At 42.9% G+C, this 25,930-nt stretch overlaps 1 protein-coding gene across 3 annotated transcripts in view; it reads left to right on the top strand.

Moving 5' to 3' along the window:
• KCNQ5 (potassium voltage-gated channel subfamily Q member 5) overlaps positions 1-25,930 on the top strand; it is a 455,253-nt gene that overhangs the window by 402,482 nt on the left and 26,841 nt on the right. For 2 of the 3 annotated variants that reach the window (XM_073225085.1, XM_073225084.1), the window contains one exon: positions 3,755-3,975. In XM_073225085.1, coding sequence (XP_073081186.1) covers positions 3,755-3,975 — 221 coding nt within the window. Of the gene's footprint in view, positions 1-233; positions 291-3,754; positions 3,976-25,930 lie in introns of all 3 variants that reach the window. The other variant, XM_073225083.1, reaches the window with a different exon arrangement.

Raw genomic sequence — 25,930 nt, 5'->3', positions numbered from 1 at the left:
TGCCTACTTCAAATCTAATTATTTCAACCTGACCATTAAGAGCACCGGATATATTTGCAGCCGCACAGTGAAACTGCAGAGTCAGTGCTAACTGCTTAAGCAGACTGTATACTTACATTGGAAAACAATAAAACCAATGGCTTTGTTTTTCACTAAAGAAAACACAAATCCCTAAGCAGTTTCCTGGTGGTGGGATGCTTAGTAATGTGCTGCTCTGTTTCCCTCGCTCCTAGTAAGCTCTCTAGTCATAAGCAGAAGCTCTTCCGAATGCACACCCCGCGGAAGCAGAGGTACCCAGCATCCCAGCTGTGACATGAGACTGAGTGCCAGCTAACCTTAGGTGCATGGCCAGGCTACACCGCCACCAGGCCTGAGCCCTGCTCAGAGACTCACTCTTCCTGAGGACTTCTTGAATGAGGTTTTCAAGCCGCTTGTAATTTTCCTTGCTGCCTGTTGCCTGCTTTGATATTCTCTAGCCCAGGAACAAATAGGCAGGATCCCGTGCAGCTGGCAGTCAGCTCGTCGGTGCCTCTTGTTTGGGGACAACCGCTGTGCTGCAGAGTGCACCACATGGTTAGGGCTCAGTTGCCATACTGTGTCTGGGGCGAGAATTTGTAGAGTGCTTCTCCAGTGAAGGGCTGAAATACTAATTAAGTGTAACAATAAGTACAGCCCTCTAAGTCCACGAGGATTGTCGCGGGGTTACCACAATGGCACACAGTCCTCTGGCAGGGGACGTGCCCAGTAGGCTGCACGCTGGGCCATTTGAGTGACGCGCCGTCCGGCTCCTCACGAGGGAAATGCCCTTGCAGGGCCGCTGGGGGCCGCCCGGGGTGCAGACCTCATCTGGGAGTGCGGGTGCCTGCTGAGAAAGGTGGAGCCATCCAGGACCCCAGCGACCTTTTGGTCACCTTCTCCCAAGAGAGACCTTCTCATTGGTCTCCTGGGGAAAAGCCCTGGCTGTTACATAAATCTTCCTTAAAAATCTTTCTAGATGTCACAAAAAGCAGGGGAAAATGAAAGCTTCAGTGCACCAGTAAAGAATCTGTGTTTTTACTCAATGCATGTTTTTAATAACAGCTATCTAATCAGTTTGTCATCTCATCAAGATACTCTGTTGATTTCCAAGTAAGAAATGAAGTAGAAATACTAATAAAAGTAAGCTTTTTGTAAGAAAACACAAGAACAGATCTTTGCCATGGAAAAAAAAATTTTGCCTGGTTAAAAAGTTCTGCATTAGGACCTTATTCTTAACTTTCATATAATTATGTCAAAAGACAGTGAAAACATTACACCTTTTTTTTCTAATTTAGTGCATAATACATTGGGTTCACTTAAATTATAGACTTAAGAATTGTTTTTAATGGTGGACCTCTGCAAATATTCATGGAGTATAAAAGGACAAAAGGGGAAGTGGTACCTAGAACTCATTTATATCAACTTTAAGTGCTTTAAATGGTGCTAGATTCAAAGAATAATATTTCCACTTTTCCTTTAGTTTTAGAGCTACTATCATAATGTTTATAAGGTCAATTTTTTAAAATATTTTCACCGGAGCAACTGTTTTTAGGTATTTTGTTATCATAAATAAGCCAGGGTAGGTTTGATGCTGATATATTTTTAGATTTTTTTACTTTTTTAGTAATTGAAGTTTTTTAAAGGAGAAAACTAAATATCTTAATGGTTTTTATGATGTTTTTATGCATTTCCTGTTCATTTAGTAGGCATAGGAAAGAGATATATCTTGAAAGTTTGAGAAAATAATCTGATATTAATTAACCCCAATCTTCTATAGTAATTAGCATCTGTTCATTCCAGAGAAGGTATTGATTAGATAAAGTAAAGTAAGAACACGTGTAATGATAGCTATGTCAACGTAAGCCATTCATTACTCTACATAAAGGTACAGAGGGGAACATATGTTTAAATGATGGAACAGATATGCTGAAACTGAAAAGAGATTTTTAATTTTTACTATTAAAAAAAGTTTTATAATGGCAGACATTTTGGGCACTGTCCTTTTGAGGATTGGTTTAAATAATTTGAAGGCTTTGGATGACATGGAGAACCTCTCCTGAGAATAGAAAGATGCAGTTTTATGATGTTGTTGCTGTGGTGTAGTGTAACCTGCCATTGAATCCCACATCTGTGAAGTGCAGAGAAAGCCTTTAACTGTTTTCAGAACTCTTGACCCTGCCTGACCCCATCACAAACCCGCCTAGCCTGGCCCCTGCATGTGCCCTCAGCTGGTCCGTGGGCTCTGCTCTGCCTGCGTTCCCGAGGGGAGCTGGCACTTGGCATGGCCAGCCTGTTCATTGTTACCAGGGACTTGTGATCACCATAGCTCATTAGTTGATTTGTTTTCATGCAAACACACATCAAACGTGGTGTCTTTTTAGAATATCATTTGTTAAGCAACTAGGCATGGGAACATAAATGTTACTGTTTCTTGTTAGCTACAAAACACATATCCACTAAACACATTCGCTGTTGGCATGCTGCAGCTGGGGACTGTGGACGTGGCAGTAAGGGGCAAAGGGCCTCCACTTTGTCTCAGGTGATCAGCGTCCATGAGAACGGTGCCCTCATGTCCCACAGAGGCTGCGGGTGACCACAGGTCACAGCATCTCAGAGCCACTGCTCCCGGCAGCCCCCCAGACCTACCACCCTGCATTTCCTCAGGCACTGAAGAGTCCTGGGCCTTGCGCTCACTGGGAGCCCCTTTCTAACGAATAACACAGTAGCTCATTAATGAAACAAGAACATGAACACAACTTCTTACAGTTCCTTTGATTCCCACAAAATTCCCTCGGCTCTGCTGCTCTTTTTATCTCCATGGGAGAGACGAGGACCCCAAACGCCATGAGTCTGACTCCACCTGCCCTTCCCACCATGTCACACCACATCTCCTGGTCAGGAGACGTCCTCTGGATCCTGCTGGATCCTGTCACCACTTCCTCTCGCAGCCCACAACCGTTCACTCCAACCCAGCCTCTGAGCACTGAATATCCGAACAAACACTACCTACCAGGAGCTGCCACAGCAAACCATTCCCTGCTTATCAGCAGGAAGTTGTGTTAGTGGACATAGCATCTCATTCCGTCCATGAGTCAACACATCCATTATACGCTGGGGCTGCTCTACCTTGTCGCAGAGAATGAATGTGAGCCTGAGAAATGCGGCATTCCGTGTGTGTGTTTGATGTCATGTATGTGGTGCTGCCAACTGCTCTGGGATCGCATGAACATACGGGCATCAAAATCCAGCCTGGAATATAAAATGCATGCAGAATGTAGATATATATGGAAATGTAGCTGTCATCCCTGTCTTCCTGTAGAAATGTTTAGAAATTACAAAGTGATATGCTCCCAAATTAAAAAAACAACTTTTGTTAAGTCTGAAAAGTTGAGGATAAAGCTAAAATCTGTTTCCAAAGTGAACACCAAACCAGTCTTCATTTATTTCCAGCATATCTATGTACAAACAATGGTCTTGGGTTCAGTCTTTTCTACGATGACTCCAGGAAGGGTGCGCCTACCCGTAGAATGAGGTTGAATTCAAATGAATGGGGAAAGGAGAGATGACATAAAGCTCAAATTTTCAATAATGGGAAAATATATTGCCGTGCTTCTCCTTGCTGAGAACATGCTGTCTGTTGAGACATATGACCATATGCAGTTTCAGCAAAGTACTTACCCGAGTGGCATGGAAGAAATTGCTTGAAATGGAATAACCGTGCCTCTGTTGTCCACAGTCAGAAGCTCAGTTTTAAGGAGCGAGTACGCATGGCTAGCCCAAGGGGCCAGAGTATCAAGAGCAGACAAGCTTCAGTCGGGGACAGAAGGTCCCCGAGCGCCGACGTCACCGCCGAGGGCAGCCCCACCAAAGTGCAGAAGAGCTGGAGCTTCAACGACCGGACTCGCTTCCGGCCCTCGCTGCGCCTCAAAAGCTCGCAGCCCAAGCCGGCCGTTGACGGTGAGCCCCGCTTCCCTGACCTTTTCGTTTGACAGGCTGTGCCGCATGACGTCAGAAGTCACTGGGTCTGCACCGTAAACCCCTGCAAATAGAAGGGAGCGCAGCCAGGGGGAGAGAAGCATTTGCTCGCTTTATGGGAAGTGTATTCTTCGCCTCGGGCAAATGTGCAGAACATAAGTTTACTTTGGGGAGCAACTTGGGCAGCTAAATCTGCGTCTCAAAGAGGCTGAGCAGAACGTGGGCGTCCGCCTGCCTCCCCAGCACTGTGCTGTCTCTCAGGCGAGGGCTCCGGCCCTTCTGACTCCGTAGGTCACCCGAGATGGCCAGGACCTGTGAATGTCTGGGAGCTCAGGGCGCGGGGTCACGGCAGCTTCCAGACAGCAGTGCAGGTGACATTCCCTTTCCCGCTGGGCTGCAGCCGCCACGAAGCCAGAGGGCACTGCCTTACCCTCCTGATCTTAGAAAGAGTCCTGTTGGAGGTTCTTATCCGAGGATAAGTGGAACTCAGTTCTTCTCCCAAGAGAAGTTTACTTATTTTATTGGTCATATTTTGGGGCAGAAGTTTACTGGACAACACATTTTACTGAGTGCCATATAGTTTTCATGTTTATGAAAAAACACATTTTCTTTCTCGTTTAAGATTAGCTTGGCTTTCCTTTTAAGTATGGCCCCTGGGATCTCTCATACTGGGCCAAGAACCAAAACCGAATCACATCTTCCATTAATGCACAGAAACCACAAAGGCCGTCAGCCCTTCAGTGCTCGCTCCCCAGTATAACCTTTATTTTCTCAGGCCCTGAAAGCCAGACGGATAAAATTAACAACTAGAGTCATAATCTTGGCGACCTCAGGCTCCCTGCTGTCGGCCCGCGGGTTCGCCCTCCCCGCCCATTCAGGGACCCCGTGGCTCTCTCTCCCCACTTCACACGGCTTCATTCTCCGCAACCCCGCGGGTGCCGCCGCCTCCAAGCAGATGCCGGCTGCTGGCCCATGTGGCCCCTCCCCGCAGAGGCCGCAGCCCCCATCTCAGCTGCAGGACGTGCTGACCCTGCCAGGCGTCCCTCCACCCGTCCCTGTGCTGAGGTAGGAAGCGCTCCTCCGCCAGCACTGGGCCTCGCCCCTCAAGCCCCTGAGGGTCTTGAACCGCTGGCAGCACAGATTTTCAGCGTCCTCTGGCTTCCACACTCTCCTCTCTAGGAATCTGGCTGAAAGCCCATGAACAGCTGAGTCAAGAGTTACTGGCTACAGGGCTTTATTGTGCACTCAAAATAGACCTTCTGAGTATAAATGGATGCATCATTTCTGGAGGGCAATTTGGCGACATATATCAAAAGCATTCAAGTGCACCTAAACGTGGACACATCCACCCACCAATTCCATTTCTAGGATATAATTAATATAATGAAATTATATCAGATGTTAGAAATGATACTATAAATTAAGAAGTATTGACATGTAAAGATAGTCACAAAAAAAATTAATCATTTCATTTTTGGGTTATGTGTGGGTGTGTGTGTGTGGGTGTGTTTGTATAAATTCATGTATTTATAGGAAAAGGTCTACAAAGATATACAACAATGTATGAACAGTTACCTCCAAGTCGTGAGATCATAGTTTTATTTTGTTTCTTCACTTGGTTTATCTGTATTTCCTACCATTTCCACAATGAACACATAAAGTTTATATAATAAGAAAGTAGAAGATAATTTGCTGTTAAAAAATGAGGCCTTCCTTTAACATACTTACTTCTGCCCTTCCTTGACTCTAGGGACCCTTGGTCCAACTGGGGGTCCCCAAGCCCCTCTCCTCAGGCTGCCTTCTGCCCAAGTGGTGGAAGGGGCACACGGTCTCCATGGCGGGGGTCCCTTCATCGAGCGCAGATACGGACAGTCTAATGAGGTTTAACAGCTCCTACCGCAAACGGCGCTGTATTAGGCCCTAAGGCTGCCATAACAGAACAGACTGGGTGGCTTAAGCCACAGAAGTTTACTCCTCACACTTCTGGAGGGTAGACGTCTGCGGTCTCTCGGCTTGTAAACAGCCACCTCCTCCGTCCGTCTTCACTCCACCTCCCTTCCCTCGCTGCGTGTCTGTGTCCAGATTTCCTCTTCTTATAAGGATACCAGTGATATTGGATTAGGACCCACCCAAATTACCTCGTTTCAACTTGATTATCTCTTTCAAGACCCTATCCCAAACACAGCCACAATCTGAGGTACTGGGGATTCGAACTTCAGCAATGAATTTTGGAGTTGAGGCCCTCACGGAGGCCCTGCTCAGCCAATCACAGCATGCCCAGGCAAGCTATGCAGTGCCCGTGTCTTCAGCCCTAACCCTGGGGTCCCACTGTGCTAGAAAAGCCCAGACAGCCCACAGCGGGTCATATTCTTCCAACAAGGGCTTCAAAAAGCATTGGACTCCATGCCGTGAGGGCCTTACGGTTAGGTGAACACATCTACATAAAATTTATAGAATCTGGATTCTGTATGCAGAAAATGAATCCTACTTGTGTGTTTGGCCAGAGAGAAAGCACCTTCCCAAAGGCTCCTGCAGTCAGCGCTGCCTGCCGCAGTATTTTAAGTTACTTCAAAGATGTCTCAGACGTCACACAGATAGTAACAGAAGTCCTATTCGCCGCTAAATGACAGATGGGAAAGGTCACCTGCCGTCCGTATTCTTCATCATCTCACGTGGCTGCTGTTCCCTGGCTGATGTGCATGCACCTCAGTTGGTTCTGAGCTCCCCGAGTACAGGGAGGCCTGGGGGCGCCGTTCCTTGGAAGTGGCCTAGCTGGCTGCCGACCTGCAGGAGATCATGACTTCTGACTCCTCTGGTCCAGAATCTTTACCTCTGGTTTAACTCAACATTGGGTTTTGGGAAAACAGAAGTTCTCTTTTTATAGAAGAAAAATACTGAATTAGCTATCAAATAAATGTAGGCTTCAATTACACATTTTTATTTATAGTGCCTCTCCAGGATTCAAGTATTTCTAAAATACACTTCCTACCCAAAGAAAATAATACATATAACACAACAGCCAGCTCCCAGTTATTGCGGACGTCTTTGGCCATGCGCTCCTGGGCCTCTTCACTTCTCCTCCTGTCTTTCCTGTACATATTTCGGTTAGTTCATTGCCCATTAACAGCTCTTTTCTCCTCCTTCTGTCTTTCCTGTACATATTTCAGATAGTTCATTGCCCATTAACAGCTCAGGGAGAGTGAGTGAATGGCACAAAGAATAATGGAAATTCATGTTGGCCTTTAAGCTAATAACTAAGTTATTCTTGGAAAATAAAATGGGCCTGTAATTGAAAGACACTATAATAGAAAAATAAGGCTCAATCTGTAAATGTTAATAGTTCCTGCCAAATCTGATACCCTTTAGTACAGAAGGTATTTTTATAATGACTCTTACAAAAGGTTATCAGATATCCCATGTTGTTTTTCTTTGCTATATTTTTTGATGAAATTCATATATTACTTTTAAATGAGCATGACTGTCTCCTGAATATTCCACATTCTTACCAGAGAAGTGGGAAGTACCTGGTAGATACTGAAAACAAATTTACAAATGGCAAAAGGGAGAAAGTCAATTATAAGAGACTAGTGTGTCGCAAGAGCAATGTATTTTGACCAGTATAATATGAATAGTAGTTTCAGTTTATAAATCCAATAATAAGAGAAAAAATCCCATTAGTTAATCAATAGTATTTAAGCTTCTTCATATAATTTTTAAAATTAGGATATGACTTTTTAGATTCAGCATATAAAGTGCAATCACGTAGGACTTTTTTTTCTGTAGTTGGCTTTTTTCATTTAAAATAACGTCCTCCCAATTCATCCGTGCTGTTGCAAATGGCAGGATGGCTTTCTTTTTTAAGGATTAATAATATTCCATTGCATAATTATGCCACAGTTTCATTTCAGTGCATATATGTATATCAAATCATGTTGTACACTTTAAATATATGCAATTTTTATTTTAAAAATAAAAACTTAGGTAGATTAGAAATGATATTTTTATCTCAATATATAAGAATAATGGTGATAAAATCAACATATACTGGATCATCCTCTGTGGCAGGCAGTGTTCTCAATGCTTATTTAATTCTTCCAATACCCCTGTGAGGCAGGTGCCTTATTATTATTATCCCCATTTCACAGATGAGGAAACTGGGACTTGAAGCTAATTAACTTGCCCCAAAGCCAGCAGGTGTAAGTAAGGGAGCCATAGTGCACACCAGGGCAGTCTAATTTCACAGCCCCCCTGCAGGACACCCTCTCAGATGGGCTCCCAGATGTCACAGCAACTTCCCTGTAAGCACTTTTAGGTCTTTTCCCCGCCCCACCTCCCCTCCTTCCCGCTGTCACTCATCCATCGTCGGTCAGTCAGATCCCCTTTCCACAGAAACCATTTGCCTTGCCACTGCCCCACCTGTCTCTCTCCCAACCCCAGCTGCCAAACCTCTAGACTACGTCATTGTCAGAGACTACCAGAGCTAGAAGATCTGGCACATTGGGGAAATGGCCTTTATAGACAACCCTTCTCTGGATCGAGCATCTGGGAAGACACTCCAGGACAGTCACACTGCCCTGTGTCCGTTTACTCAGGCACAGAGGCAAAGGGCGAGGTCATGTGAGGCCTGCTTCAGGATGCAGGGGGCAGCGTCAGGAGATGGACGGCTGTCCACAGCAGGCAAGGGAAAGCGGCGGACTGCAGGAGACAGGAACGATGGGTACCCAGAATCCCCAAGAATGAGCTAAGGCAGAGCTGGGAGAAAGTCCAGGTTTCTGGGGCCTGCTTGGCCCTCGAGGGCTACACTTCCTAGAACCACTGTAGCTGGAACAGATTTCAGAATTGCCTCAAAATGTCCAATGATCTTGACAAAGAAGGGTAAGGAGGTAACTCGAGGCAGCTCCACCTTGTAGTGCTTAAAAGAAATCTCTTCCACTTACATGTATAGCCTGCATGTTTTAACGTGTTTAACCTTGTTTCTGTTTAAGAGGAACGTATCGATGCTGCCTGGCAGTCCTCAGGGCTGGTGCTGGCTGCTATGGGCAGTACGTCCTCAGCGGATGTTATGAGCAAGGCTGGTATGCCCTGGGGGCAGGACAGTGTGTGGGGTTCCCCTGAGTGGAGGCTGGGTGGGCTGAAGGTGCAGCACAATTTCCCTCCAGAGCCCCTACAGACCACGGGCTCTGGTACCGGCCGCCGCCCCATCCTTCCCACGGGCCACCATCCCTTGTGTCCTCTCAGTCCCCCACGGGACGTTTTCGGGGTTTCCACAAAATGCCAAGCTGCCCCACCCTTCACGCCTGTCTCGTTTTCCTTCTCAATGGCCCAGCTTTCGGTTATAAGTTCTTTCTTGGACCAGACCTGGGTGATCATTTTCTGCAGTGTCTGACGCTGCCCGTACTTCCTGGAGTGACCTGATGACGGCTCCACATCGTGTTGGCAGAAGCCATCCCGTCCAGGCCATCCTCTAGGCGGGCTTCAGCCGGACCTGCCTGGGCACGTGCCGGGCACGCGGGCCCCTCGCCGAGAAGCATGCCTGCCCCTGTGGGCGCTGTCACAAGCCCCGCGGCTCTCCTCTCACGATGGAGCAGAAGGGCTTTTCGAGAAGGACTGGATCTCGGCTCTGGGTGTCGGTTCTCCATAGCTCCCTCTGCACTCAACTGAGTTGTAAGCATGACTCCATGCAAAAGCCTGTAGGGATCTTCAGTGGGATTCTGAGGCCCTCTTCCAGTTCTTCACTAAAGAACTGGTGAAAACTGTTATCTGGAGGAATTGTCTCAATCCTGGTCTGTAGCTTTCTTTGCCCTCTAGTTGGCCGGGCTCCTCATTCTTTGAGCCAGTCATTCCTTCCTGCAGAGACATGTCCTCATCCTCCCCTGCGCGTCCTGTCCTGCTCCTTCCCCCCTAACGTCAGCTGCTGTGTTCCCTGTTTCTTATGACTACCGAGGGGAGGGGAGGGAGTTGTGGGAAGACGTCTCAGTCTCTGGTTACACACGCTAAGTGACTTAGACTCACTGTATTTCGGGTAAGGACTGCCTTTTTCAGTACTTATGAAACACCTATTTCTAGATTATAATTACTGGGGAAATGTGTTTCTATTTTGATTGGACTGGAGGTCCCCCTGGCTTTCTCTTCTAATCTAAGTACCCTTGATATTATAAAACAGGATTTCTGTCCAGATTTCTCTAGGTTCTACTCCAATGTTTATTGTCATCCTCCAGTGATATGGGAAATTATTTTTTGTTCCTATTTGTAGGAAAAAAAAAATAGCTCCTTGCTTAAGATATGAGCTAGGAATGGATTGTTCTTCTTCCCTCCCAGCAGAAACCAAGCTGCCAAATGACCTGAGTACAACCTTAAACCTTAGCCTCTCTGGCTCCCACAGGTCCAGGCTGTACTGAGAAATCCAGGGTTAGAATCGGGGGCTCTGAATTTTGTTCCACTAGCACAGTGAAGTGTGTGCTGTGCGCACTGGCGCTTCAGAATGAACTGGAATGCTGTATTAGTTACCTATTGTTACACAACAATTTGCCCAGGCTTGGTAGTTAAAAACAGAAGACACTACTCAGCCATAAGGATGAATGAAATCTTGCCATTTGCAACCACATGGAGGGACCCGGAAGGTATTAGGACTCCATAGTTTAAAAAGTGCTGAGTGAAATAAGTCAGACAGAGAAAGACAAATCCCAGACGATTTCACTTCTGTGTAGAATCAGAAAGACAAAACAAATAAGAAAACAAAGTAAAATGGAGGCAGACTCATAAATACAGAGAACAAACCGGTGGTTGCCAGAGGTGAGGTGGATAGAGGGAAGGATGAAATAGGTTAAGAGGGTTAAGAAGCACAAACTTCCAGTTACAAAATAAATAAATAAACAAAAGGGAGCAGAGGGAGTATAGTTGATTATATTGCCACAGCTATGGTGACAAATGGTGACGACACTTATCCTGGTGAGTATTTTGTAATGTATATAAAGGTCAAATCACCATGCTCTACACCTGAAACTAATATAATATCATACGTCAACTCTACTTCAGTGAAAAAGAAGATGCTTACAATCTCACGGTCTCCACGGTCAGGGATCCTGCAGCAGCTTGACTGCTCCTGGCTCAGCCTCTCAGGGGGCTGCAGTCCAGCTCTGGCTGGACATGAGCCCATCTCAAGGCTCCACTGCGGGAGGGGGCATTTCCAGGTTCACCTGAGCATTTTCTGGCAGGCTGTTTCCTCGCCACATCATCCATGCTGTAGGCTGTCTGTATGTCTTCATGGCAGAGCTGGTAATTCAACAGAGAGAGAATACATGATTGAGAGAAGGAACAGCACCCGGGACAGAAGCCGCAGCCTTTTATGACCCAACCTCAGCAGTGACATCCCATCACTTCTCGCGTATGCTAGTGACCACACAGACATCCTTGGTACAGGGCAGAAGGGGACATACTAGAGGGAGGTCGGGATCACCAGGGACCATCTTAGCGGCTGGTCACCACAAAGGCCTTTGAGGCAGAATGTCTTTCAAGTGGCAGATTTCCACCACTCCCTGTTGTCTTTCCAGGAACCCCAACCCTTTCAAATGTTTCCATGACCTGCCTGCCACTAAAGACATTCGGGTTTGTGACCACTAGTCTAACCCTTTCATGTCCAGTATCTTAGGTATTACAGTTTTAAAAAAAATCACACCCAGCCCTCAACTTTGATCACATTACAAATATTGTATTCTGTTTTTAGTGCAACCATTCAAAAGTAATATTAACAAAATATTTAGCATTCGATTGGTGTCACAAAAAATAAGAGAAAATACCAGAGCAGGAAACCAGCTAAAGTGTTCTGCCCTCCACCCCAGAGCGCGCTCTTGTGCAGCATGCCACCCATCTTCAGCTGCTTCAAGGAGCTGGAGAGATGTTCTTGGTCACTTCAAAGGTTAGAGCCAGAACCACGTGTACAATACTGAGTTTTAGTTCAGTAATGTCATGGCAGTCTAGACCTTACACCCATGAAATGGAGCCCCTCCCAGGAAGCCTTCAAACCAGGCTTGAGTGATCGTGATGCGGGGAATTCTCGGCCCTTAAGGAGATAAGCCAGACAACCCTAAGAAATTTTCTTCCAAGCCTGGGTTTCTGTAGTTACTGCCCCTCTGGCTGTTCCTTAACCATTGCCTCTTATCCCCCTGGGAATTTCTAACTGAAAAGAGGAAGAAGGAAGGAAGGGTTGGGTGAGGAATGCCAGGGACACGTCTCCTGGTCTCATGACTCTCCATCGCCTCTCACCTCTCACCTGTCCCGCTCCTCGTCCCTGTGCACCATCGGCTGCAGCCCTGAGTTTCCGAGAAGTGTGTCAGGTGCGGCCCCCATCCCTCTGGGCCCCGCGTGGGGCACTCACAGAATCTGGGTAAGCCTTCAATTGGCGGAGTTCAAGTGAACGAGCATCTGGGGGCTGCTGCTCAGGGCTGGCATTCTCCTGGACACTAAGAGGGGCAGAGTGAGGGGACAAGACGACGGCCACCTGTTGTTGTCTGTGGCTTTTCCAGCCCAGCCCCGTCCCTACAGTGCTGACTGGTCCCGGAGGGAACAAAAGGCGTCTTCCTCACTTCAGATTGCACACTTTTCAGAAATCGCCTTTGAGTGACCTCTGAAATTCCCACAAAATAAGCACAAAGTTAGCCATTCCACAATCATAGAACTTAGCCCACATTTAAGAGAAGCACTTTTCAGCTGCGTGGTGATTTTTTCATTCGTCTATCTCAAATAATTTCCTTCAAAGGAGCACTTAGTTGTCTGCTTCACAAAGAACCAATATGACACAATTTTAAAATTACATTTAATCGCTTTCATGGTGTGCTCTACTTGGTAACGCAGGGGGGAAGAAAGGTCAGGGAAAGGCCAGTTCCTCGGCACAGCTGGCTGACGGGGGAAGAAAACAAGTCACCCAGGCTTTGCTTGCTGCTATCTGCAGTATGAAACTCCCTCACGTTGTCCCAAAGTCCTTTTGTTTTATTTTCAATGTCTAATTTTTCCCAGATTTTTTTCTCTTGCCATCTTTCTTCCTCTGTTGCCATGTACAATGCACAGCAATAATTCCTGGATCCCAAAAATACAGAAATCTCAGAAGAACTCTGCCTGGAAAAATTAATCTCTGTCCCTCCTGTCATAAAATTCATTTGCACATGAGACCGTTATTTCCCACTGGTGAGAAATTTGCATGTTTCATTCATCTAATGCACTAGCAACTAGTGTACATCATCCTATTTGAGTCAGTGACTCATCTTTCTCTTAACTGTTTAGAACTTACTTGTGTTTCTATGATTTTTGTCTTTTGGTGGAAAAATGTCATGATCTCATGTCTTCTTACATTTGTCTCAGTTATCTATTGCAGCAAAACTATCCCCTTCCCCCAGATTTACTGGCTTAAAACAGCAACCATTTAGTCCGTAATTCTGTTGGGTGGCGCTTCTAGTCTAGGCTGGACCCTCTTGCACATCTGTAAGCAGCTGCTGGGTGCCTCAAGTGGCCTCAGCTAGGCTGACTCATCTCTGCTCCGCGTGGTCTCTCAGGCTCCAGTAGGTCAGGCTGGTTCATATGGTGGTAGTAGGTTGCTGAGATCTCAAGAGTGGAACCTGCAAGATCTGTTGAGGGTTAGGCTCACGCTGTCACAAAGTGATGTCCACTGTATTCTGTTGGCCACAGCAGATAACAAGGACAGCTGAAATGCAAGAGGTGGGGAAAGGGACTCCACCTCTTAAGGTGAGGAACTGCAAGTATTACAGCCATTATTGAAATCTAGCTCCCCAGTCGTTTATAGCTTTTTCTCTTGTATTCTTTGCAGTATCTTATTAGTTCTATGAACCAATGTGCTAGTGTCTGGTTCGTTTTGTATTCCTTCCTCTAGTTTCCTTCATTTCTAGAACCTAAGAAGGAACAAGAAGGAAAATAGCATTGTTAGCACCTAATGTAGGCCAGGCATTGACTAGACACTTTCTATTAGTTCATTCAGTACCCACACAGCTCTTTTGTGGATGAGAAAGTTGAGACCCAGAAAATGTAAATAACTGGGGCCCATGTACCTCTGTCTAAATGACAAAGTTGGGGCTTATAATTGCTTTTATACATAATTCCAAAGCTCTTTATGTTCTGTCATGCTGCTTAGCATCTTTTCTTTCACATAGGTCACATCACTAATAAATGAATGAAGGAAAATTGGTATAAATCATCTATAAGTTCAGTGTTACTCAGATGATTTATCTTCTATTTCAATTAACATGAAAAATCTGTGCCATGCCCCTTTGTCATTAAATCCACTACAAATAATCTCCCCCTCTCCCTTCAAGTGTAGTTAAGGTAATACACCAGCAAGTCCCATTATTTTTTTAAAGCAACACTGAAACATTGCCACACTAGTGCCAGTGGTATCCAGGTTTGCACACCAGCATGTCCTGGCAGAATTGCTGCCAGCCTAGTAAGAATTCAAAGCTGAGAAAAAATTTACCAGATCTATTTCAAATTTCCCAACAGATCTGATTAATGCATAAAGCACGTTTGTAATTCTGGAGTTTGTTGGGCTGTGGTAAACCATACTGCTTTGATTAAACTCAGATGTCTCCAAATATGATTCAAAGAAGACGGATCTCATCCTTTTGGAGATAGGATTAAATAAGTTCTTTAAGTCACTTTGTCATTGATTCAGAATGTTTCACCCTCAGGTGCAGCAGTGTCTGTCTGAGTAGAATGGCAAGAGCAATCGTCTCTTCTAATTTGAACTCAATCAATTATTTTACTGTATGACGAGGCTGCCAGGTGTGGACCAATGACCATCCAGTTATCTTTACTTTGCTATAATCATTTGACTTTGCTAGAATGACCCAAACATTTGTTCTAATAAAGACAGTCCTGCTAGACTATGAATTCACCTTGCACTGACTGCAGACACTTAGATGATTTACTAGTGGGACTGAAAAAATCTACAGAAGTCGATTTGTGTGCATACGAGTAAAAAAGAAAAAATGTTTTCACAAAGCTGGGAGTTTTATGTCTTTACTTTCAATTGAGAATAATCACAGGGCCTTGGCCTAAAGAAAAAGGAATTGTTTAATTAAAAACTAATCCAACACAGTGGTTAAGAAAAACAGTTTTGCAGTAAAATGGAAGTAGTTTCAAATCCTAGTTCCCCACCAGATTGGGTGGGATGATGCAGGTGACTTTATCTCACTGCACTTTACTCTCTCTCTCTCTCTCTCTCTCTCTCTCTCTCTCTCTCTCTCTCTCTCCCACCTCCTTCCTCTCCCTCTCTGGAAACAGGAATAATGCTTCATGACGATTATAAACCTCATAGGATTGTATGTGTAATAATAAGATATAATGTGTGTAAAGTCCTCATACAATACCCAGCACAGAATAGGTGCTCAATATATTGAATGCATTATTATTTATTAATTCATTAATGCCAATTTTGTGCATTAATTTTAGTGCATTAAAGTCCTAGGCTTGATTAGTTTGCATGTTTTCATCTTCCCTTCATCCAGCACTTGATGGCAATTCCTGCCTATGGTAAATGGAAGTTTAAAAGGTATGTAAACTTTATTCCTTAGATTGTTATAGGAGGCTTCCTATTGAATAATTTGTATAATCACAGAAGGAATGAAGTTATCTTGATTATTCTTAAGGCTATTACTATTTATTGGGGATCACTGCCTTTATTAAACATGACAGAAATAGTTCATTTATTTGGGAGAGAGGTATTGGTTTATTTCATGACAGTATAATGTGGGCCACATAAGAGTTGCTTGGAAAATATTTGCTGTGAATGAATAATCAATAGATAATGAACAAATAAGTGTTCTAATATTTAGTTATTCAGAAATCAATTTTTAAACCTTATTGATAAAAATTGCTTTGGGATTGTAAAAAGCACCACACAAATGAGATGCCCCACTGAAGCACAGACTATCATATTCTTAAAAAGTTGAATAACTGAATGCTGAGATAGTCAATAAAGTGGGCATTTGAGTGATTTATAAGAAGTTAATGAAACTCTTATATTGCTTTATAGTTACAGTAATTTTAAAAGAACATATAAAAACATACTCCAATGTTCCCATTTGAATAAAGATAGTGAATATAGTAACATATGCAATTAAAGAGAAGAAAGAAAACGTACTTATAAGTTTTGCTTTTTACCTTGCAGGCCTAAGCAGTCATGATGATGTGATCAGCAATTTTAGCAGTAGAGACCTTAATTGTTTTTGAAAACTCAAGTGCTTCATATCATCACTCAAATCAGAAAGATGCTTTTTGGTTCAGTGTCAGGAACTATTCCATGAAATTTTGCCAGCATTTCTGCTAGCCAATAAGTAAGGTTAATTGACAATCCTTAATAGAGAATCTTAGAGAAATTTGTATCATAATTAACATAATTTAGATGCTGATAATGCATGAATTATCTCCTCAATCAGTGAAAGTGGAATCTTTGCTCTAAAAGGGAAAATGCTCAAGTGCGGTAGTATCTTATATAAGTCCTTTATTAGTGTGAATTAGTGTTTCTGAGTGTTGCTAATTAGCAAGCCTGAGAACAAATGCAATAAAAATCAAGTTTGCCAAATCACAAGAACTGGTTAGTGTATTTGGTAAACAGATTACTATTATGGTTGAATCCCCAAGCAAGGGGGTTTCCTGTGTTTGGCAGGCACTTTTTTGGAAACATAGTGTATTTTAAAACTGTGTTTACCTGCCTTGCAATAATCGACCATGTGCTAAGAGTTTGTACTGAAAGCTGAGATAAATAATATTTGAGGAAGTTACCAAGAATCTAGTTCTGTGAAGAATAAGGAGATGGTGTTCTGCTTCTGAGGTGACCGTAGGAAGGTACAGAACTTTAAAGAGGAAGTGACGAGCCCCTCATTTTCCCAGACTTTAAGTACTTTAGCCGGCGTCTCGGTGTTCTGCCTTCTGCTTTCAGATACAGGTTACGTGGGCTGCAGCCTGCAACTCCTCTGTGAGCCACCGGACAGGCAGGCAGTGGAGAGGGAGCAGGTAGGAAAGCTCAGGACAGAAAGGAGTTCTTTGTCTTTGTGTCAAGAGCAGTGGGTGATTTTTCCAACATCAGAAATGGAATTGATGATAGAGAAGTTAAATATTGAAGAGAAATACAAATAAGGAATGTGCACCAGGCAGGAAAGACTGCCTACAGTGCTTTTTGGCGATGGGGGATGCCATGAAGTCAGATTGATGCTTTATGGTGAGCATTTTGTTTAACGAAATGAAACAAGGTGAGGTGAGAAGTGACGGGGTGAGATGGGACCGGGTAGGACAGGATAGGAAATAGAATGTGTCACAAGCGGCATGAGTCAGTATTGTTTCATGAGCCTTTTAGGTTTTTATCAAAGAACATTTATTTTACCAAAGTACACATATGTCTAGTTTTAGAACTCAAATAATAAAGATTAACACAAAATGAATCACAGGCTGACATGTAAAACATAAAGCTATAAAAGTTCTTTTAATAACATAAGAGAACATATCTAGGATCTAAAACTAAGCAAAAAATTTTTAGACTTGACACCAAAAGCATGATTCGTAAAAGGAAAATTGATCAAGTGAACTTCATCAAAATTTGAAACTTCTGCTCTGCAAACCACCCTGTTAAGAGGATGAAAACTCAAGTGGCAGAGTAAGAAAATACCTGCAAACCGCACACCCACAAATGGGTGTCTAGAGGATGTAAAGGCCACTCAAAACTCAATAGTTTAAAAGAATAGTAATTGAGTGAGAAAATGAGCAAAATGCATGAAGTGAACAGACATTTCATGGAAAAAGATATGCAGATGGTATAAAAAGCTCATGAAAGATGTTTAATATCTTTAGCCATTAGGGAAATGCCAGTTAAAACTATAGGAGCTATCACTACACACCTCTTGGAATAAAATAAAAAACAGTAAAAACACAAAATGCCGGGGAGAATTCAGACATGCTGGTGGGACAAAAGAACAATATAGTCATTCTGGAAAACAATTTGATTGTTTCTTAAACTAAACATACTGTTACTATATGACCCAACGAACTGTATTCTTGGGCATTTATCCCAGAAAAATGAAAAACATATGATCATATAAAACCTGTACAAGAAAGTGCATAGCAGCTTTATTCATAACCCAAAACTGGAAACAATGTAAATGTCCTTCAACAGACTATAGAATAATATTCAGAAACAATGTGAACAAACTATTAATATACACAACAACTTGGATGAATCTTGAGAGAATTATGCTGAGCAAAAAAGAAAAAAACAACAACAATCCCAATAGGTCACATACTGTATGTTTCTATTTATGGAACATTCTTGGAATGACAAAATTACCGAAGTGGAGATCAGATTAGTGGTTGCCAGGGGTCATGGCTGGGATGGAAGAGAGAGGGGGTGGCTCTGAAAGGGCAGTATGAGGACTCCGTGTGGTGATGGGGAGTTTCCACATCTTGACTGTATCAGTTGTTAATATCCTGGTTGTGTTGTTGTGTTATATCTTTGCACAATATTACCATTGGGGGAAACTGAATAAAGGGTACACAGAATCTCCATACTATTTCTTACAATCATATATGATTCCACAAATTTGTAAAATTTGAGTTTATGATTACAATTTACAAAACTGAAAGTTTTATTCAAACTAATAAAATAGCCAAATAGTATGAGCCCTTTATAACAGAACATGATGGTCTTCTGACTCAACTCTCCCACTCTACCCCCAGCCACTTCTATTTTTTGTCTGTTTCTTCTGGTATTTACAAATTTCTGTTTCTTCAATAGCATGTGTATACAGCTAACTTCTGACTAATCAATTTTGAACATTATGTATTTACTTCCAATTCTATTAAATGAAGATTTAGCTCTTTTTTCACTATTTCTCTTCTTCAGACTATCCCATCCTTCCAATCTAGGCTTTGAAATTTTTGATAAGTCAAAAATTCAGCATCTACAGAATGTGCTATATTGTACTGTAATTGTTTCTTTTTCTTTTCCTGTAGTAAATGTCCTGTTTGTTATTGCTGTTATTGCTTTGCAATTCTTCCCATATGTTCCGATAGCCTCTCAGTAAAGTTTTCTACAAGATCAGTTACATCAGGTAACAACCGATCAGTTCTGTTGTGAGTTTTCCTGGCAATTCATCTTGGAAAACTCCATCCCCTTTCTAGCTAAGCCGGTTGCTCTCTACGCCAGCGGCTTGGCCATTAACTCTTGAATTTCTTCTAAATTGAATTCCTAGTATATGGGGTCTTGTGTTCTTGTTTCTCTTGATATACTCTAATTTAAGGAAGTGAAACCAGTATTTTTGCAGGTAAAAAGATGGTATGATGACAGAAGTCATGACCCTGACAGCCGTCAATGCACCTGTCCCGGGGTTCACACTGGTCCTCCCTGGACCAGTCACTCTTTGCACCTGGAGCACTGTGTGCACACAGGTCTTTCTTCACCACCATCCTGTGATTCCTACTGAACCTGTGTCTTCCTCTCTCTTGATTTTCTTTCCCACTTTGAGGAGGTGCATCTTCAAGTACATTCCTGACAAAAAGTGCACAAAAAGCAAACATTTTTGAGATCTCATATGCCTGAAAATGGCCTTTTCCATCCTCTTATGCTACTTGATAGTTTGGCTTGGTATAAAATTTTAGGCTGAAAATAATAGTCCCTTCAGAATTTTGAAGGCGTTGCATCCTTATATGCTTCTTTTCAATATAGTCAAGTCCAAAGCCATTCATATTTTTATGCTGTTGTTTTGTTTTTAATCTTTGGAAGCCTGTAGAAGCATTTCATCCCCAGTGTTCTGAATTTCATAATTCTATTCTTTGATATGGGTATATATTCATTCACTATAGTGGGTACTCAGGCCATTTCAAACTGGTAATTCATGATCTACTGTTCTGGAACATTTTATTGTTTTTTTAATTATTTCCTCCCTTCATTTTCTCTGTTGTCTCTTACGGAAATCCATTATTTGGAGGTTGGACTTGTGGACTGGCCCTGTGATTTTCCTTATCATTCATCTCCCATTTTCCACCTCTTTATCTTTTTGTTCTACTTTCTAGGTATTTTGGCCAACTTATTGTCTAAATCTCTTATTGAGAGTTTTGATTCTGCTCTCATCTCCAAGATTCATTGTTGCTGCTGTTGTCACCATGTCCCTTTGTTTTAGCTTCCTCTTCTTGTTTCATAGGTATAATATCATGCCTTATCTCTGGGAAGATATTAATAACAGTGTTTAGAAATTTTCTTTTCCTTAGGTTGTTTCCTGCTAGCTGATTTTGATCCCTATCTTTGTATGAGATATACATATTTATAAATACACTCTGTATGGGATATATATCCTCAGATATTTAGTAGGCCCTGGGTCCCTCCTCATAAAGAAGTGTGGAAGATGACAAGGGTGACTGGAATTTCTGAGCATATGGTTGAGGCTGGTTGACTTTGATCTTTATCATGAGTTGACCTGGACTGCCATTTATTGGAGAGTCTCTAGTGTCAGTACATTTAGCTCTTTCTCTTAGGCTGGCCAGACTCCACAGAGAACACTTATCCAAACTCCTACCTGATGCCATTGTTATGCTGGTGATGGGGAGCCCGGGCTGAATATGGTCACTTGACAACCTGGTATTTGGTATAATATTATCTGTTATTTCTATAGGAATTCAATGAGATGATTTCCTAATTCTTAATTAGAACTCACTTTTAAACTGCTTACTCTAAATCTGCAAAGATTCAGAATTGAGTATACGATGGTAACATGAATGAAATTTCATAATTTGTCCCTATCATACTAGCAATATAGGTACTGAAATAAAGGTCACATTTGGAAAAGCATGAGGCAGTAAATACCCAAAAGTGACATATGAAATTACACTCTCTCTCACTGTAATACATTTATATTTCCATTGTCATTATATTGTTCCTGAAGAGAAAAGTAAGTCAGGATTGCCTTCTTTATTATATTAATATAGGAGATATAGAAAGCTAGAAAGAGATCCCTTTTGCTTACTGTACTGATATTAAAGTTCTTCTATTATTTACTAATTATAAACTTATAGATCCAAGAATTCAAAGTGGACCTACAGGTTTCATTTCAACCTACAAATGTAAGTGCAATGTATAATATTTATTCAGCAACTAAGTTATTCATTCTTTTACTTTATACTTACTTTGCCTCTTAAATATTTTCATGGGAAGAAAATCCTATTCTAAAATCCTATACAAATTAAACATGATTAGGAAAAAATGGATCATTTTTCATAGTAATATCTCAGAGTATATCTAGTCATAAACGATCACCCACCCCAAAAAAATTGTTTTAATACACAGTCAAGAGAAAAGAGTAAGGCCAAAATTGGGAGGTTAGCTTATGACTTATACTTTGTGACCAATGAGAGAGAGTGTGGGTGTATCACTCTCCCCGTGATTGGTTCCCTCAGCAAATATTAGAATCTCCTCTAGGTGCTTGGGCTACATCCCGAAACAAGACCTGCTCTTTGTGGAGTTTACACAGGATGATAAATTTGGAAGGTCAGGAATGAACACAAGTAAATTGTCCAGCATGTCAAAGGTGACAGGTGCTGTGTGTGGGAAAGGAAACAGGACAGCACAGTGAGAAGATGCTAGCTGGTGGGTGAGGGGTGCAGAGCCTGTAATAGGGAGTCTGGGGGTTCTTCCAGAACTGATACTGAGCAGGACCTAAAGCAGGTAAGGAGCCTCCTGGCTATGTGGAGGGGCACCTTCCCAACGGCAGCCCTAAGGAAGGAGATACTGGCTTCTCAAAGGAGCAATTGGGAGACCTGGGGGCAGAGAAGTGGGACCCGAAGGAAAAAGTCAAGGAGGAGAGGGGTGAGAAATGAGACAGGAGGTGGGGGAGGGGACAGACACACAGGGCCTCGCAGGCCTGGTAAAGACTTGGGCTTTTCCTCTGGGGAGAAACGGGAAGCCACCAGAAGTCATGAACATAGGGGTGTGACCTCGATTTCAAAGGGTTGCTTTACCCTGAATAGCCCTGGACATTAGGCAGGTCACTGAACCTTGCTATGCTGCAGCGTCCTCAGTGTAAAATGAGCATCATATTCCCAAGCTGGCAGTATTATTTTTTTTTATTGCATTTCGTATTTGCAAACCACCTTACATACAAGACTGTATAAATTACAGCCATCATTAATGAAATAAAGGGCCCGTGCCTCCACGCCTCGGCGTGCTGCGGGCTCTCGGCCGGCGGCTTCTTCAGGGAAGACGCCCATCCCCCCACCTCCAGGAGGTGATTCGCCGGTGAACAAGAACACAGGGAAGGGCCGTCCAGACACTCCTGAAGTCAGAGAAACTAATGTCATGTCATCGGTGATGAAGCAAATGCATGCTGAGTGTCATCTTTGTAGCACACGGTGTTGTAGGGGCGAAAAGTACAGGGATGAGAAGATACGTGGTAGATGGACACATGGATGAAAGGGGGCTGTGAACAATCCGATACAGTCCGAGGTAGTAACAGGCAAGGAGACGCGTGCGTGCAGTGCAGGACGGCGGGGCTGAGCCGCTGGGCTCCGCCTGCACTTCATGCAGGGGGCGGACGCTCCGAGGGCTCGTCCTTGCAGAGCCGGACCTGAAGCTCTCAGCTCTGTCACATCACCCTCCACAATTCATCCTCTTTGCTTTGGACGACCCAAAATATCAGCAGTTGCTAAGTTGCAAAATAAAATTCTACCTTCCAAAATGGCACCAAAGTTTTAAAAATAATGTAAATGCTTTGTTCTGAATAAGCTGATGTTCTCCCCATTTCTTGGTGCCCCTATGCATGTTATAATCTGTCCACTGCAAATTTAGCACCTAGCCAAAAAAAAAAAATAAGTAAGGGAGAATGGATGGGAATGTGCTGGCAGGACCCCTTGGGAGGGAAGCTGAGGGTGATGACGCCTGAACAGCACCTCGAGGAACCTGGTTGTCTGATGAAGCTGGGGCGAGGGATGGAGGGGCCGACGTAAGAGGAGGCTGAAAGGGGACTTCTGAGTGGAAGTCATGGCAACCAGAGGGGTGCAACTTTCAATCTGTGTTGAGAAATTGACTTTGACATTAAACATCAGTTGATGCAAAGGAAAATAAACTGGAAGGGAATAGGCCAAAATTTAGTCGAATTTGCCTCAGAGCGTTAGAGCTATGAACACTTTTTCTCATTCCTTATGAATTAATTTAAAATCTGAAGTTTCAAGGTTTTGGCAGTGAGCATGTATTACTATTACAATAAGAGAAAAACAAAGTTAAAAGTGTTTGAAAAATCTAGAACAAAAAAATAGTTTATCTGGAATGTTTTCCTGGGTTCCTTATGAGCCCCTGAGGATGCAGTGCCTCACCTGATGACGCAGTGCCTCCCCTGATGACGTAGGGGCTTCTAGCGCAGGACAGGAAACGCCCAGCCAGGCGCACAGTGGAGGGAAGGGCCCCGCGACCCCTCGGCGCCTACGCGCTGCCCTGAGCTCTGGCCGGATCACAGGGACGGCTCTTGGGCTCGCGCATGGCCAACACGGGACTTCTGGTTTTAGGGTGGTTCAGGTGTCGGGAAATGATCGGGGGGTGGGGTGGGGAAGGCGAATGAAGCACAACCAGCAACAAAAGGAAGGAAACCTTAGAAGCTAAATTAGAACGTTTAAGAGAACATAATAAATTAGTTATCACACCGTTAATAGTGACCATTTTAATGCATGCTCCCCACAGTATAATGGAATAGAATCATTTTATGCTTCATTTAAACTGCTAAAATAAAAATATATTGTGTATATCTAGTCCTCACCCTCCTCCTGTGAGAATATTGCTAGAATGCTTTCCTTTAAGTTTCAAAACTTGGGAACTTCCTCATTCTAATTGTTTTTCTATTTTTCAAAAACTATTTCAAAAAGCGCATTTATATTTGTGGTGGAAAAACATGTTTAAATTCCTTAAGGAATTTTAAAAGTAGTGCAAATTAATCTCATGCCCTAGTACAGCTGATCTCAGATTCACATATTCTAGCTGGTTCTCTTTTTATATATCATTGTACATAGTTATAATCAACATGAGTATTTAGTTTTACATTTTAACTTTACTGAACATTTAAGAATACTGGCATATTATTATGTACTGTTCATAATTATCTTTTGTATACCTTTGTACTATGGTCATATGCTGTAATTTACAGTTTCCTACTTTGGTACATAAACATTGCATTAGGCTATCTTTATTTTCTTTTTGAAATTATTTTCCAAAAAAAACTCTCATGTAAAATCATAAGATTACTGATTATTGATTTTATTGCCGTAAAATTTTGTTCCAATTTACATCACCACTAGCAATGTCACATTGTACCAGATTCACCTCAATTTTATTAGTTTATTAGTTGTTATTCTTTTGCTTATTAAATACATGTAAGTCCACACTTTTCATAATTTTAATTTACATTTTTTAACTTTGAATTTGTTGAATAGTTTTCTATCACTTTACTACTAGTGGTCTCTCCTGATTTATTTATGCATTGTATTTTAGATTGTGATCTATTCAAATAAGTTCCTTATACATTCTAAATAGGAAGCCTTTTTACATCTTTCAGTTTTTTTCCTAATCAAGCATTTTTCTTTGCATTGTAATTTAGTTTTCCCGGGCAGTAACATTCTCTGTCTTAGTGACCAAACTGTCAGCCGTCTCCTTTATAACTTCTCCTGCTGACGCAAACATTCGGGACAGTACCATTCCCTGACAGACAAAACAAATGTTTTCTGCTAGGTTTAGAGGTTTGATATAATTTTGGTCTGTGAACACGTAAGCTTCTGGTGTGGAAAACCAGTGGTGACTCTTTGAAAGAGAACAGCGCCGGGGCCCGAAAAGAGTGGGGATTCTACTTCCGAGGCTAGAAAACAATCACTGAACTCGAAAGGCTGAGACCTTTAAACTCAATGAGAAGAGGAAGCCATGTTCCCCTCTCACCAGTTGGCCAAGGGGCACTTGCTAATGTCTTGTATTTTTAATGATGTAATCATTTCCTGTTGCCTTGCAAAACACCTATATTGTTTCAAACTGTTCCTGTGCAAAATACACTAGTGTTGCAGGGGAGACATGGAGAATTAGCCAAAACCCAAGGGCAGATTAGTCACACACTCCTCAGCTGTGGCTGAGAGAAACTGGCGTGTCACCTTCCACTTACAAGCATTGGTCCTGGCCTCTGGCTGCACATCGGATCCCCGCGGGGAGCTTTAAAACAAACTCTGAGGCTTGGGTTCCAGCGCTTCGCCTCCTGATACTATTGGTCATGAGGGCATATTCTGGTACTGAGATTTTTTAATGCTCCCCGGGTGTTTCTAAAATGCAGCCCAAGTTGAAAACCATTGTATGCATGTCTTCAAGGAACATAAAAAGAAATCTAACGTGTAAGAGAAGGTGAGCAACAGAAAGAACTAGAAACTACCTGTCCTTCTGTCATAAACACTGCATCTTGATGGCACAATCTCATAATGGAACAGAAAAAATTTCCAGAATGTTCTTTCAAGTACCTGTCTCTTCATCATCTACTGTTTGAGGGGTCCTTCCTAAACACTGTGAAATAGATTTTCCAAAACTGGGGAGGTGGAGGGCACAACGTCTTGGAAATCAAATCTTGAACACTGCTAGTTAATAGGAAACCAAGATATTGGGTGAGATAAAGGTTGTATTTTATGCTTCCTTCCAGGCATGGGTTCTGCAGTGGGGCAGGCCCCCCACGCTTGCAAGGACTTCCCCCAGGGAGCAGGACTTCGGGGAGCACTTCACTCCACTGGCATCTTGCCCCTTGGGATTAGATTTGTGCAGACAGGTGCTCACATGAGCTTCTGTTCCCATAACCCACATCTCCCAAAACACCAGGGCAGAGAGCCAGATATGTGGCTGGACAGCAGAGAGCCAGCCTTGGCTGAAAATGCAGCCCCACCCAGG

This window comes from Manis javanica, chromosome 16, assembly GCF_040802235.1.
Source record: "Manis javanica isolate MJ-LG chromosome 16, MJ_LKY, whole genome shotgun sequence".
Classification (NCBI taxonomy): domain Eukaryota; kingdom Metazoa; phylum Chordata; class Mammalia; order Pholidota; family Manidae; genus Manis; species Manis javanica.
Note: the sequence above shows the minus strand (reverse complement) of the source record. Positions and strands in the feature narration are given on the sequence as shown.